Raw genomic sequence first — 15,728 nt, forward strand, 5'->3', positions numbered from 1 at the left:
TTGGAGGCCTCTGATGGCTCAAAGACTTGGGAGAGTCCAGTGCAGATGCAAAAAATAGATTAATGAAAAAGTAGAATATGACATATTTTAAATGAGATACTAAATGTCTTAAAGCATAAAAATAATTCTAAATAAAACTGATGACAGAAATAATAATAGTGATGGTGGGATTTAAGGGGTCTCCAAAAATGCTTGTGCCCAGGGGCTTCTTGAACCACTGATCCATTCCTGGACTAATGTAGTCGAGCAATGGAAGGTAATTGTTGGTCATACAAAAGCCTTTTTTGCCATTTTTAACTTCTTGACATAATTTCAATCTAAGCAGTCCTTAATATTGTGTCACAAATATGCTGAATGAACCAATAGAAATATCCAAAAATTATTTGATAAACATGAAACTACTGGCACCATGTCTAATGCCAGGTGTGGGCTAGAAGGGTATAAAGCCCCCCAGCTTTGAGCTGTGGAGCATTGGATATGTGGTCTCTGGACTGATGGTGCTTCATTTAATAATTTTGGAAGAAGTTGGGGATGATGAGGTGGAGTGGTGATCATCCAACATCCTGACCTCAGTAACGCTCTTGTCACTGAAGCAATCAAATTCTCACAGCAATTCTCCAAAATCTAGTATAAAGGATTCCCTGGACAGTAAAGATGGTTACTCCAACAAAAGCAGGATAAACTCTTTTTTTTAATACTCTTGATTTCAAAAGAAACAATTAATGAGCAGGTGGCCCAATACTTTTGTCCATATAGCGTATATACTGTATATTCTTAAGGCAGTGTATATATAAAAATACAAAACCAGTATAAATTCATACAAAATCTACAGTACTAGAAGTAAAATAATAGAAAATCAATACATGTATTCCATTACCCAAACAGTTATAAACCATACCCCTTTTTATATAACAAGTTAAAATGATCATGTAAAATATTGAATCCATTACTGGCATCTAGAAATACATACATAGTAACAGTAATAGAACTAGAAGGTAAAATGCCAAGTCATGGTGAGGTTACTGTTTAAGGTGTAAACAACTGACATAAGCTACCATTCCTCCACTTTCTTATCTGACAAAAAACGTCCATGTGGCTCTTTGGCTCCCTCTGGCAGCAGAGCGAGGTAGACAGGAGTTTCAGCTCCTTCTTCTGGGCTCTTTGCAGCGCTCTGCCCGGCCATGTCTGTTCGGACCCAGCCTGGATTGCAGGCGTTCAGGAGAATGCCATCTCCCGGTCTTGTCTTGGCAAGAGTGCGTGCTTGTATCATCGACAACACAGTCACACCAACCTGCAATTATTTCAAATAAACTTATTATACTTCTTATAAAACTGCGAGAAGTCCAATCAGACTATGTTAACTCCTAGAATATCTTTCTGTGCATTGTAAATAATTGATTTCAGTTATGAATCAGCAATAATAAGTTGGTCGTTTCTATGATAACACATATTTGGAATTGTATCATTTAGGGTATAAAGAAGAGATCCATTTATTTATTTTTGTTAGTTAAGTTATATACACACACACACACACACACACACACATATGTGTGTGTGTGTGTGTGTGTGTGTATAACTTAACCAACAAAAATAAATAATCTCAAATAATTTTTTTTTTTTTAAATCTCAAATTTTATATATTTGCAAAATGTACAAACTTTCAGCTGTTTGCAATAAAGCAATCAAACAAGACCAATTTAAATAGCTCAACACAACTAATACCACAGGTGGTTTCTCCAAGTTCAACACAAAATGACTCTTTTACTACTGCAGTCTTATTCAACCTCTTCATGACCAGCATCTTTACTACTTAGAAGAGCAACCTTTTGCTGATACTAGCTTCTGGCAGGGTTCCTGAGGAATCTTAGCCCATTCCTTTGAAGAAGGTGGTTGCAGCACACAAACCCAAGAGTATCAGTCAACTGGAGGCCACTGCCTCTGTGCTTAGATTCATCAGGAACACTGCCTGGCTATGCATCACATTTGCAGCAGGTCATAACAGCAAAAGGGTGTTCTACTATAAGTGCATGACATTTGTCATGATGGGGTTGAGTAAAATAAAAATGGCATTTTGTGTTAAATTGGAAGAAATCACTTGCTATGTTAGTTGAGCTATTTTAATTGTTTGATTGGTTTATTGCAAACAGCTGAAAGTTTGTAAACGTTTGCTAATAAACCTAATTTGTAACGAGGGTTGAATAATTTTGATTGCAGCTGTATGTGTTTGATTATTTATATAAATGATAGTAATAGCCATACTTATTAAAACATATCTCTGTAGTACCTTTGAAATGCCATAGGCAGTGTTTGCCCAACCCTTTGACTCGTGATCTCCACGTTTTGCAGCAGCAACAAACTCATTCATGAATGAACACAGTCCTTCCTCTGAAATTGTGGGATCACGGAGCCTACATTAAAAAAAAAGAACATACACTTGATATCTCTAAGATCTTAACAATAATGGCCAAATACCCCATCAAGCCAATAACACTGAGCAGTCGCCAACTAAGCAATAGGTAGCTATAGCTTTGTTAAGGCATTTTTGGAAGTTGATGGTGATGATGATTGACCAATTCACATGATTATCTTATACTGAAATCCCAGAAGGACTAAACACCAGAGTATCATGCTTTCATTCAATTAATACCAATGCATTTACCAAGTAAGAGTTCCATAATATGCAGTATCAGTCCTTTGCTGCCCTCTACTGCAAGTACATGACATTTACATGACAAAAGTCATAGCCTGTATCTGTCACATGCTCTAAGTGTAAGATGTCAGTTCTGTTCTGCTCTTTATCTACCTGTCTCTGATTCCTACACATCCATAAAACCCTATAAATGACCAGGACCTGTTAGTGGGTCCAGATCTTCAGTCCTCACCTTTGTAACGTAAGAACTAATTAGACAGTTTGCATTGATTTCCATGTAATTTATCAATTATAAGACTTCAGCATGTAACAAGTCTGAGAATTCAAGGTGGTTAAGCTGGTGTTAAAGGATGAAATTAGCAACTTGGGTACATACTTTGCCTGCAGTTCAGGGCTGCATTTATCAAGGGACCGCTTGCTGACAAAGCTGGACACATTGACCACCCGGGCATTGGGCCTCAGCAAGGGGAAGAGAGCATGGCACACCCACAGTGTTCCCCAAAAGTTAGTGCGCATGGTGACTTCAGCCTGCTCCCCAAATGGCTCCGTGGCATCATCTAATAAAGAAAACAGAGGGAAAATACACTGTTATGGGTGCAGGTGTTGCAGAACAAGTTAAAATACTGTTCATATTTACATAAAAATATATATTAAAATACAAAATAAGAAAAGGTGATACCCTTAAATAAAAAACATGAGGCAGGGTTTAAATTTTAATGTTCATTTTGTAAAACCTTTATAACTTTTATCCTTAATATTTCTGACATTATTAATAGTACTTAATAAAGCAGCATTGTGTGGCGATTGGTATGTTTTGCTCCTGGGCACCCCCTACAGGTGGGGAGAGTCATTTGATGCAAGTTCTCCTACTTAGAAAGATGGGAGAGGTCTGTAATTTTCATCATAGGTCCACTTCAACTACGAGAGACGAAACGAGAAATAAATATCCAGAAAAATCACATTGTAGGATTTTTAAAGAATTTATTTGTAAATTATGGTGGAAAATAAATATTTGGTCAATAACAAAAAAGTTCAACTCAATACTTTGTAACACAACCTTTGTTGGCAATGACAGAGGTCAAATGTTTCCTGTAGGTCTTCACCAGGTTTGCACACACTGTAGCTGGTATTTTGGTCCATTCCTCCATGCAGATCTCCTCTAGAGCAGTGATGTTTTGGGGCTGTCACTGGGCAACACAGACTTTCAACTCCCTCCACAAATTTTCTATGGGGTTGGGGTCTGGAGACTGGCTAGGCCACTTCAGGACCTTGAAATGCTTTTTACAAAGCCAATCCTTCTTTGCCCGAGTGGTGTGTTTGGGATCATTGTCATGCTGGAAGACCCAGCCACGTTCCAATTTCAATGCTTTCACCGATGAAAGGAGGTTTTGGCTTAAAATCTCACGATACATGGCCCCGTTCATTCTTCCCTTAACACAGATCAGTTGTCCAGTCCCCTTTGCAGAAAAAGTAGTTGAGTTTTGACCAAAAAACGTCTATTTTGGTTTCATCTGACCACATGATATTCTCCCGAACCTCTTCTGGATCATCCATGTGCTCTCTGGCAAACTTCAGACGGGCCTGGACACGTACTAGCTTAAGCAGGAGGACACGCCTGGCACTGCAGGATTTGGGTCCTCGGGTCTCTCGGTGTAGTGTCTTACTGACGGTAGCCTTTGTTACTTTGGTCCCAGCTCTCTGCAGGTCATTCATCAGGTCCCTCCGTGTGGTTCTGGGATTTTTGTTCACCTGATCATTTTGACCCCATGGGATGAGATCTTGCGTGGGGCCACAGATCGAGGGAGATTATCAGTGGTCTTGTATGTCTTCCATTTTCTTACAATTGCTCCCACAGTCGATTTATTCACACCAACCTTCTTGCCTATTGTAGATTCCGTCTTCCCAGCCTGGTGCAGGTCTACAATTTTCTTCCTGGTGTCCTTCGACAGCTCTTTGGTGTTGGCCATGGTTAAGTTTGGAGTGTGACTGTTTGAGGCTGTGGACAGGTGTCTTTTATACAGATAATGAGGTCAAACAGGTGTCATTAATACAGGCAATGAGTGGAGGACAGAAAAGCTTCTTAAAGAAGAAGTTACAGGTCTGTAAGAGACAGAAATCTTGCTTGTTTGTGGGTGACCAAATACTTATTTACCACCATAATTTACAAATAGATTCTTTACAAATCCTACAATGTTATTTCCTGGATTTTTATTTCTCATTTCGTCTTTCATAGTTGAAGTGGACCTATGATGAAAATTACAGACCTCTCTCATCTTTCTAAGTAGAACCTGCACAATCAGTGGCTGACTAAATACTTTTTAGTACATGCTAAACTCATTCAATTAAATTATATTAAATTAAATTAGGGTTGCCAAGAGTTGACAGTATGGTTTGGAGGTCCTTAAAATAGTGCAGTATCTGTGGTGCCATTGTTATTTTGAACATAGCCTACGTTTAGAACAGTACTTTTTTAGTATGGTAGTAGATTACCTGGTGAACCTGGCTTTACCTGGCTTTACCTGGCTTTGCTATTGCAACAATTCTGACCATGTTATTCTCACAGAATTAATTCATTCACTAATAAAGCATCGTTGTGCTAATCAGATAACACATAACACCCGGAAGATATTTATGCTTAATGAAGCTCTAAAAACTCCCAGCCACGTTTGTTTATAACCGAAATAACATTTTTATCATTATAGCAAATATAATGCTCCATGATAATCGGTATTATTTACTTTTATAGGCGATCCCAGCGTTGTTTATCAAAAGGTCAAGTCCCCCGTAGTTCTCCTTCAGAAACGTCTGCAGCTCCAGAGCACTGGTTTGACTGGTTATATCAAGCTGGTGGAAAACAGCACGATGTCCTGCAGATTTCATCTTCTCCACTGCTTCCCTCCCGAGCTGCTCACTCCGAGCGGTGAGGATCACATCTCCAGGAAATCCAGCCTCGCACAGAGCTGCTACTATAGCAAACCCTATCCCTTTGTTTGCACCGGTCACCACCGCTACTTTTTTAGACATTGTGCCAAAAGCTGCAGCTCCTTTAACTACCGAGGCTAACGGGGAGAGAAGACTACAATTACCAGCTTCAACCAGTGCCGACGGGGCGACTTCCTGCTCCAAAACTTTCTGTTTTGCCTTTATAGGCGAGCTCAGGAACCGGCCACTGGTTACGTAACATCTGAATAACTGCAAGTCATGGGGTGGAGTGGAAGGCGTAGGGCAAGGCTGGCTATGCCATCCATTTCACCTACATTAGAGCAGTAAGCCTCATTCAGGTCAGCATTTCTAATTCACTGGTTAGACACGTAAGCTGACTCAGCGTTTAGAAGCTTGAAGAGGTCATCAGCTTGCATGAAACACATCTAAACATGAACAGAGACACAAATGAACTGGTCACACACAGGATTTGATCAAATGTAATTATTTTATTATTAACCGTATTGATAAAAAGTTGGCTAACACTTAATCAACCTCTACAAGGTGTTATTACAATGAGGGTCAGTTGTTATAATGTTTATGTAGGTGTGTCAGTTCCAATGAATGGGTAACCTTAAAAATGCTTCCCTTTAATAAAAGTCTTAACACAGTAAGTATAACACCAATCATTCCTGTATCCCTTTATTACTGTAAAGGCTCTGGTTAGTTCTATTTTCTTCCCTAAAGTGTGGCAAAAATACTTGACTCCCATGGAGCTGTTATGACTGTTACCTTTAGCAAAGTTAATGAAAAAGAGATCAACAACTCCATACATGTTTATGATCGGTTTTTAAAAATGAACTCTACTGTATTTTATTTGGTCAGACCAACACAAGTAAAGAATTACTCCAGTTTCACAGTTTGTTACCATTCCTGCACTGTTTTATCCCAAACTATCTGTCCATGTGGCTCCTTGACTCCCTCTGGCAGCAAAGCCAGGTAGACAGGAGTTTCAGCTCCTTCCTCTGGACTCTTCAGGGCCTTTGGTCCAGCCATGTCTGTTCTGACCCAGCCAGGACAACAGGCGTTGAGGATAATGCCATCGCTGGGTCTTGTCTCATTAAGAACACGTGCCTGGATCCTTGAAAGCACTGTCACGCCGATCTGAAACAATCAGACGAACAACTCAACCACTCTTCAGCCTGTTCTGCTTTCTGCCAGAAGATAATCGTGCCATATCGTGCCACAGTTACATCTCAACACGCCAATATATACTATTATATATATATATATATATATATATATATATATATATATATATATATATATATATATATATATACATACATACACACACACACACACACAGTATCAGGTTTATCCATTAGAATTTTTAGAATTAGAAGATTTTAGCCACATGCATTATCTCTTGGTAGTCAAATGTGTTTTCGGGTTGGTGGGACTGAAATCCAGTTGCGGCGTGGAATGAAATATGCAAATTCATGTTTTTTTTTGTTTTTTTTTATTATCCCGAGGTACTACAAACATCTAAACCCACATAGACCAGAATCATCAACAAATCAATGTCTCTAACTATTCTTAATACAAACACACCAAAAGGCATTAAGGTTAAATTAAGGTTAATGCCTGTAAACCTCTCTGAGCTGTGCACTGATGCTAATACAAAAAATACTGCATAACGTTTAATTTGATGTCTTTAGTTTCAACAGAATTTCCTTTAAAAATAACTGTGTCTCTCTAGTCACCAATCTGTCTGCATACCATGGTCATATCAGAGAGATCTGATATTGTTCTCCATGTTCATGCAGAGCAGCCCTATGCACAGTCAGACCCCAGGGGAAACTCCCTGCACTTTACCATCTGACTGTACGACCATTTAATACATATAATACAATACATATAATACATGTGTTTTATATGGCTACTCTTCAGGACTTCATCTTCTGCATCTAGTCAGTAACTACATGCAGTAGTTTAAGCTAGACATGAATTTTACCTTGGTAGTGCCATAAGCAGAGTTTGGCCAGCCCTGAGCCTCATGCTCTCCACTCTGTGCAGCAGCAACAAACTCTCCCATTAGCAAACACAGCTCCTCTTCTGAAATCTCTGTGCTTCTGAACCTGACACACATAAACAGGCATATACATCACGGCCATCACTCTGGGCCTTAAAGAGTACATCCACCCTCAATAAAAGGTCACTGAAATTAGGGGTTGAAATTAGGGGTTGAAATTAGAATAACAATGTAATGTTGCTTTTCTTGAAGACTTTGAACTCTGAAGTTAAATACATGTAAAAAATAAATAATAAATAAAAGAAGAATCAGTTTTTGTGTGTTTGTGATCTTTTCAACTGAAGTCATACTTTGCCTGCAGTTCAGGGCTGCATTTATCAAGGGACCGCTTGCTGACAAAGCTGGACACATTGACCACCCGGGCATTGGGCCTCAGCAGGGGGTAGAGAGCATGGCACACCCACAGTGTTCCCCAAAAGTTAGTGCGCATGGTGACTTCAGCCTGCTCCCCAAATGGCTCTGTGGCATCCACTGACGGAGACAAAAAACATTCATCTCATTCCTGCAAAACAACTTACCATAAATTCATCAGCAGCTTTTAGTTTAAGGCTGGGCAAGAGTGGGACTTGGTTCTCTCTGGACTTGGGACTCCAAGTTCTCAGAACGTAAAAATGCTCTGCAAATCAATACCTTTACTGTGTGTCTGTATTAACTAATGGGAACAACTACAGGCTACTGGCAGGCTAAAGGCAGCATTATTACTAACAAACACAAGACAGACTACATGAATAAAATAATAATAATAAGAAGAAGAACCATATTATTTTAATGTAGCTAGTAGCATTAAAAACTAAAAAAACTGAAATTATTACAAACAATTATTATTTATTTTATTACTACTAGTTAACAGAGGGCAGTCTAATTAGCTTATTCAGCCAACTATGTGCTTTTTAATATTACTTTTTGGTTATTTTCATCTTCTGTTTTTGGAGATAAAAGCCCTACTCATGTATTTAAAAATATTTATATGTAGTAAACAAATACTTTATGTAATAATGACAATTATCACTAATGCTAGCTAGCAAACCAGAGTAATGGTCTTGAGGGGGGGGGGTACTTTGGGACATTTCGCTGGATCCATCTCGATTGCCTTTTTTATTCTATCTATCTTAGTACCACCATGAATTGTGTTTCCTTTTGTTTTTATATTTTGTTGCATATTGGCCTTTTTACTCCAATTCAAGAACATATTTAGTTTCCTACGTCTTTCAGCAACACCACGGTACTAACTCACTCACAGATTCAGACCACTGCGCCAGTGTATCACTGTAGGGCTGTACCTCGGGGCAGCTGGTAGAGCTCTTGTGTTTGAGTGTGTGTGGGGGGCTAAAGTGGGGTCGCAGCCACAGTGCACTTGCATACGCATTATTGCTGTTGTCCTAAAACTTTACACCAGCCCCCGTCTCTCAAGATTTCTTAGTTATTTAGCTAGTGAAGCTGCCAGCGGAATGAAAACTTGTGGACAGTGACGCACATAAAATGCAATAAGCCGCTCTTTGCCCTCCTCCCAATGCCTGACCAACCTTTGAAAGCGATCCCCGCGTTGTTGACGAGCACGTCCAGGCCTCCGTAGTTCTTCTCCAAGAACTTTTTAAGCTCTGAACAGCTGCCCTGGTCGCAGATGTCGAGTCGATGGTAAAGCACATTTTTAAAACCCTCGGCTTTCACCTGCTCCACTGCCTCTAGACCCAGCTTCTCATTCCGGGCGGTTAGAAGGACGTCTCCGCTGTAACCTGCCTTACAGAGTCCCTTCACTATAGCGAGGCCGATGCCTTTGTTGGCTCCTGTGATCACAGCGACCCTTCTCGCCATTGTTTCCTTTCCTGAGCAGTCAGAGCTGTCGTAGACTAGATGTAGCCACAAACAGAGGTGAAACTGGTTCACGAGTTCCCTCGTTATCAGCACGTATGACTGTAGTTTGACCCGATGGCGCTGATAAACTGGTGCAGCTGATTCTAGATCAGTCTGTCAGATAATCTGGGCGGGTCTTGATTAGGACTAGCGGATCCTGGAGCAGTGTAGGAAACCACGCTGCCCTCAGCTCCGCCCACCTTCACGTCTGCCTAACGTCTGCCTTCACGACCCAAAATCCATATCCATGATCCTTCAGTAAAACAGCTAACTGCATCTAACAGCAGAAAGTGCAAAATCAGTGAGTCATTTAAAAGACATGTACATCTAGCTTCTATGTTGGAAAAAAGTCTGATCAAGCTGGTTTGGCTGGTTGACCAGCATAGGGTATGTTTTCCCTTGAGTTTGATGGTTTAGCTGGTCTACAAGCATGATCAACCTGACCAAGGTAGACAACCAGTATGACCAAGCTTGAATGGTCAAGCTAGTTGACCATGACCACCAAGACCAAGTCAGCAGACCAGCATGACCAAGCTGGTTGATAAGCAAGACCAAGCATGATCAAAGTCAAAAGCAACATACACTGCTGGTCAGGAACTGGTTAACCAGCTAGGTTACCAGCATAGGGTTAATATATGTTTTCACCTTGATGACCATCTTTTCGTCTATTGGTTATTTAGTCTGACCAGACTGATCATGCTTGTAGTCCAACTATACTGTTAAAGTTTATGACTTTAGTGTCATTCAAGTGAGGAAGATAAGCAGCAGCAGTAGTGCAGTGCAAGTCATGGAGGGAGGAGTTCAGTGTGTTAATGAGGACAATGGGCAATCAGTGAGTGCTCAAAAGTAAGTGAACCCCTTGGAACTACCTGGATTTCTGCATTGACTATTAATTAAAAGCAGCCTTATTTTTTATTAAAGCCACAATTATAAACAATCTAACTACATTAGTAACGTAGCAGCAGCTGTACTGACATTAATTGCTGTAATGTCTTTTATTGAGCACACTATACTAAATATTCACAGTGAAGTGTGGGTTTCACTGGTGCTTTATCCATTAAATGAAGGCATACAAAGCCTGGTTAGGGACGAATCTGAAGAAAAATTAGCAAATGTGTTACATAGATGCAGGAAGTAGGAAAACACTGCAAAAGTGTTTCTAAAGACCTGGGTGTGCATCAATAAATAGTTCAGAATTGTTGCACATCTTGTTAAGATCACTGAGTAACAGCAAAAGACCTACAGAAGACTCACAAATCTTTTTGGTTATGTGTTCATTCTGCGGAAGGACACCACAAAGAAAGTCGATACTGTCCCAAATTCTGCAGTTTCTGCAGCTGAGAACAATTCTGCATGACATTTTCTCAAGAACACATTTATGAAACTTTGATATTTCTATATAGAATAGTTATCTTATATAGAAACTATGATATTGGTGAGTGAGAACCAAAAAAGTTTGAGAACCAAAAAAGGTTCTGCTATGGCATCACTCAAATAACTTTTTTTTTTTTTTTTTTCATAAATGCAAAAATCTTAAAAACATGTTTAATAATATTTCACCTTTGACTGTTGTCCTTCTCCACCACATTTATGCACCACTGTTTCTTTTAGCTCAGCTGTAGCAGATACACTTAGATGCAAGTCATTTAGTTGTTTTACTGTCATGTTAATGAAACGTACTGAATTCATCAATTACAGCTAACAACAGAAACAGTGTTTAGCACTAAAGACACCTTGAGAGAGTTAATCTGTCACAAGCTTAAAATAAACACAGTGAGAAACATGATCAAATCTCAGATCTTAATACACCATGCTGATGTAATCAATGTTTAAAGGTGGATTAAATACAAATGATTTAGTTATACTAATCTGCACTATGGATACTTAATGTGCTCAGTAAAAGACATGGTCAGTACAACTGTTTACAGATGTTATTAGTTCAGTTTTAATTGTTTATGGTTTCAATACTTTCAACTATAACAGTCACACCCATTTTATTAGTAATTAATACAGAAAAGTAAAAGGGGTTACTTACTGTTTCTTGCAAACATTTAATTGCTTTAATATGCTGTAGCCAATTATGACATGTCTATGTAATCTCTGCTTCATGTTTTATCTGCTGTTAATCAGTAACTCTACACTTAAAGTCTCAAGGATGGATAAATTAGACAACAGGTCATTAAAAGACACAGAGCTTCATGTTGTGTTTTCTCCTTCCCTCAGGAACAACGTTACAGAAAGCTCACTAACTTTGTTTTTATCAACATAACAACCCTATTAAATTAAGTCATTGTTATATACCTCATTAAACCAATTAAACATGTATTTTAATTAGTTTTAGTGTGAGAAAGAAGTGTGCGTTCTGGTTTAAATCTTATGGGGTAATAACATTCCCCCCCAGGGTTTACTAACTTGGATCACTCTAATTAGCTAGAAGCATTTAATGAGCAAAAATTGCAATTTAACAGCACGATACATTCAGTTTTAGGATTGGTCACGCATTATATGTTAGTCTTTGTTACAGAAATGTTTGAGAGATCACAGTACCTGTGCGTGAGCACCTTGTCAGACATTTGACAGAGATGGTGACGTGAAGTAGCACTAAATCTTCACTAACATTTAGTTAGTGGTGGAATCACATGGTGAGAATTCATCTTTAAGGCAAATGCTAAACATTTATTTCTGTTGCTGCTACTCTTACTTTATTAAAATCTGTAGTACCCTTCATTTAATAGTAAAAGACTTATAGATATCAGACCAAAATAAAACACATGAATTTACAACAAATTATGCATATCAGTAAATACTTAGTTAAAATTGTTCCTAAATGTTCCTCCTGACCACTGCATTAGTCTTTGAAATCAATACATTTCAAAAAGGTGGTGTACCCTGAGAAAAAAAAGCTAAGATGTAGAAAATGATATGTTAGAGGAAATATAATAAACAAAAAAGAAAACATGTCCTCTTTGTCTGAGGATTTTCCCTAACCTTGTTCTTTATTGTACTTTTTAAAATAAAGATGTTGCAAGTAGTTATGATAGTATGATATAGTGATGTCTTTTTTGTTCAATAAAGAACAGTGTTTATAAAAGAGATGTGTCTGTGTATTAGGTACTTTTAAATCTGTGCCTGTTTTGTGCCTGTTTTTTAGACAGATAAAAGATTCTTTGCACTCCTCTGTTCACAAACATGAGCCTCAATCATCAACCATTCAGGTAGTTTCTTCTTAAAATCCACCTGTGCAGTTTTCATGAAATTCACCACATTTGGAATTTGTTCAATTTACAAGGACAAGGGATCTATTGTTAGAAGAGCATGGCTGTGAACAATTCTGCAGAATCTTTAAGAAATATATACCTTTTTTGGTTTAATAAAGAACATATATATATATGTATAATGTTTAATAATATTTCACCTTGTTGTTCTTTATGGACCACTGTTTCATTTAGCTCAGCTGTAGCAGATACACTTAGATGCAAGTGATTTAGTTGTTTTCCTGTCATGTTAATGAAACTTAACAACAGAAACAGTGTTCCCCCGATTTACTGTTGGCTTTTAAGCTCTAAAGACATATTGACAGAGTTAATCTGTCACAAGCTTAGCAGTAAAACACAGTGAGAAATATGATCAAATGTCAGATCTTAATACACCATGCTGATGTAATCATTACAGAGGTCATTTATGGACAATACGATATATAGGAACATGCTCATTGCTCTGTATTAAAATATGCCAACTCGATTATGACAATTGTTATGAGATATCAGATATCAGCTATTGTATGATAACAATTGTATGACTATTGTATGAAACAGTTTCAATGTAGCTAAAAGGATTAAAGGATAAAACATAACTAACCTTAAAAGTGGTTTTGAGTGGATTTTATGTTGAATGTGGAGAAAGCACTTGTTCTATTAGTTGTGTTGAACTATTTAAATTGGTCCCATTTCATTTGGTTATTGCAAACAGCTGAAAGTTTGTAAGTAGTGCTAATAAACCTAATTTGCAATGTGGGTTAAATATTTTAAATAGCGACTATATGTTTGGAGTACTGGTTATATATAAGCAAATCTTCAAGGCATTACTTGGAGCCAAAAAGCCTCCAAAGCTATCAGCATGTGTAATTTAAATAAGTCATAAATTATAAGTCAGTACAATTGGTTAACTCAAATAAAATGAAATTTAACAGTAATCTTTTATATTCAGTGGAATTATGTGTTAAAATGTTTGGCCTATCTTTATCCACTGGACACAGTTTGTGAATATAAATACCTTATACTGTAAGATATCAACAACTTCTTGTGTACAAGAGAACTCATCTGTATGTTTGTGTGGAAAGTTTCATTAGAAAATACAAAAGTACACTTAACTAGACCGCATGAGAGCAATAAGGCAATTTGTTCCAATTAGGAGAACACAGTTTGAACTGTCCATGGTTGGGCAGACTGCGTTTTGGGAGTTGAAAAGATAATTTAAGAGGGCTTAGCTTCAGGCCAAGGTGAGAACTCCCTCACAGGATCAACAGCAGTCTATTATTGTTATTATCTCACTTGGCTTGGCTTTTGTTTCATGGTAGAATAAGACATTGCACAGACACCATTATGTACTTATTATGTACACATTTTCTGCATCATTTATTTCTTTGGTAATCTGCAGCCTGAAATGTGAAACTGACTTGTGAGATCACTGAATTCTAGGTAAACAAGCTGATCTTATATCCTTTCCTAAGAAACGACTGAAGTGAAATAGACTGTGATGCTTAAAGGTATTGTATTTTTCATGTTTTTCAGGTGTTTTTCTGTCTGCATATCTCCTGGATCACGATGGAATTTGGTCCATCAAAGAACTTTTCTCACAATGAATTCTATCTACTAGGATTTACCTCACTGAAAGAGTACAGAAGACTCCTTTTCATTCCTTTCTGTATCATGTTCATCTTTTCGGTCACAGCTAATGCTGCCCTTGTGTCCATCATTTCAAAACAAAGGACACTTCATTCTCCCATGTATGTGCTGATATGTTTCATAGCATGCGTGGATATATGTGTCCCGGTTTGTGTCGTCCCACGAATGTTGTTCAGTTTTGCATCAGGGATCAATGTTTGGCCTCGAACATTATGTCTCATCCAGATGTTTCTTGTCCATTATGCCTGTAGTTTCCAGTCAACTATCTTGTTTGGGATGGCTGTGGATCGCTATTTTGCTATCTGCATGCCACTGCGGTACAATGATGTCATGAATTTCATGAACTGTATGATTATTACGGGTGTGATTGTGTGTCGCAACACAATCATTATAACAGCCATGATTGCGCTGGTTGGAACCCTCAGATTCTGCTCTTCCAATGTTCTCTTTCATGTTCATTGTGAGCATCAGCTGGTGGTCACTTTGGCAGTGCCCTGTGAAGACACCACAAAGAACTACATAGCTGGTTTGATCAGCTTCTGTGTGCCAACTATTGATTGTGTTGGAATTGCTTTGTCTTATATAACCATATTCGTGGTGATTTTCCGGTCTGCAGCAGGAGAATCGCGCTCCAAAGCCATCTCCACTTGTACCACACATTTAATAGTTATCTGCATTACTTACTTCTCCTCCATGGTGGCCTTCTTGGCCTACAGGATCCAATCAGGCCTTACCTCTGACCTACGTATCCTTATCAGTCTTGGATATCTTCTGGTCCCTGGGATCTGTAATCCAATAATCTATGGAATCAGGACTAAGGAATTAAGAGAGCACTTAATTAAACTTTTAAGTTTTAATAAGGTTAGTGCTCTTTAATTACTGTCACTGAATAATTAAAGTGTTATCATATGACCTGGGATCCACAAACATGTCAATGTTTAACCTAAATGAAATGACTGAAACACGTTCTGCATTGTGGGTACTCAATGAATGTGAATTCTTTAGCATAGTAGTGTCTAAACGTGATTGCAGATCGCTGTTGATCCAGAACAAGACTCATGAAAAGTATATTCTTAGAAATAGGGTTCTATATAGGTTTTTTGGCTTGTATCAGTTACATCAAAACTTTTTGATGCTATATAAATGATTTTGTAAGTTCCATGTACAACAGTTCCTCCATTATGGAGTAGAACCATTAAAATATTTATAGGATTCTTTGAAAAGATAAGGATCTATGTTTATCTCTCGCTAAAGGGCTAATGAGCTTAAAAAAAAAAAACACTTTTATGATCTGAGAAAAATAATA

General features: G+C 38.2%; 3 protein-coding genes across 3 annotated transcripts; 1 reads left to right on the top strand and 2 right to left on the bottom strand.

Annotated features, from left to right (window-relative positions):
• Positions 1-739: 739 nt before the first annotated feature.
• LOC140538983 (carbonyl reductase [NADPH] 1-like) lies at positions 740-6,002 on the bottom strand. Its single transcript, XM_072661563.1, has 4 exons — positions 5,389-6,002; positions 3,027-3,207; positions 2,285-2,408; positions 740-1,291 (listed from the first exon to the last, which is right to left on the bottom strand). The coding sequence occupies exons 1-4, from the start codon at positions 5,672-5,674 to the stop codon at positions 1,052-1,054; spliced, it is 831 nt and encodes a 276-aa protein (XP_072517664.1). The 5' UTR covers positions 5,675-6,002; the 3' UTR covers positions 740-1,051.
• A 59-nt stretch (positions 6,003-6,061) lies between these two features.
• Positions 6,062-9,620, bottom strand: LOC140538982 (carbonyl reductase [NADPH] 1-like). The gene is made up of 4 exons (XM_072661562.1): positions 9,191-9,620; positions 7,958-8,138; positions 7,590-7,713; positions 6,062-6,736 (listed from the first exon to the last, which is right to left on the bottom strand). Exons 1-4 carry the CDS (start codon positions 9,477-9,479, stop codon positions 6,497-6,499), a joined length of 834 nt encoding a protein of 277 aa, XP_072517663.1. The 5' UTR covers positions 9,480-9,620; the 3' UTR covers positions 6,062-6,496.
• Positions 9,621-14,341: 4,721 nt separating this feature from the next.
• LOC140539740 (olfactory receptor 52P1-like) lies at positions 14,342-15,298 on the top strand. Its single transcript, XM_072662500.1, has one exon. It carries the CDS (start codon positions 14,342-14,344, stop codon positions 15,296-15,298), a length of 957 nt encoding a protein of 318 aa, XP_072518601.1.
• The last annotated feature ends 430 nt before the right edge of the window (positions 15,299-15,728 follow it).

This window comes from Salminus brasiliensis, chromosome 18, assembly GCF_030463535.1.
Source record: "Salminus brasiliensis chromosome 18, fSalBra1.hap2, whole genome shotgun sequence".
Taxonomy (NCBI): domain Eukaryota; kingdom Metazoa; phylum Chordata; class Actinopteri; order Characiformes; family Bryconidae; genus Salminus; species Salminus brasiliensis.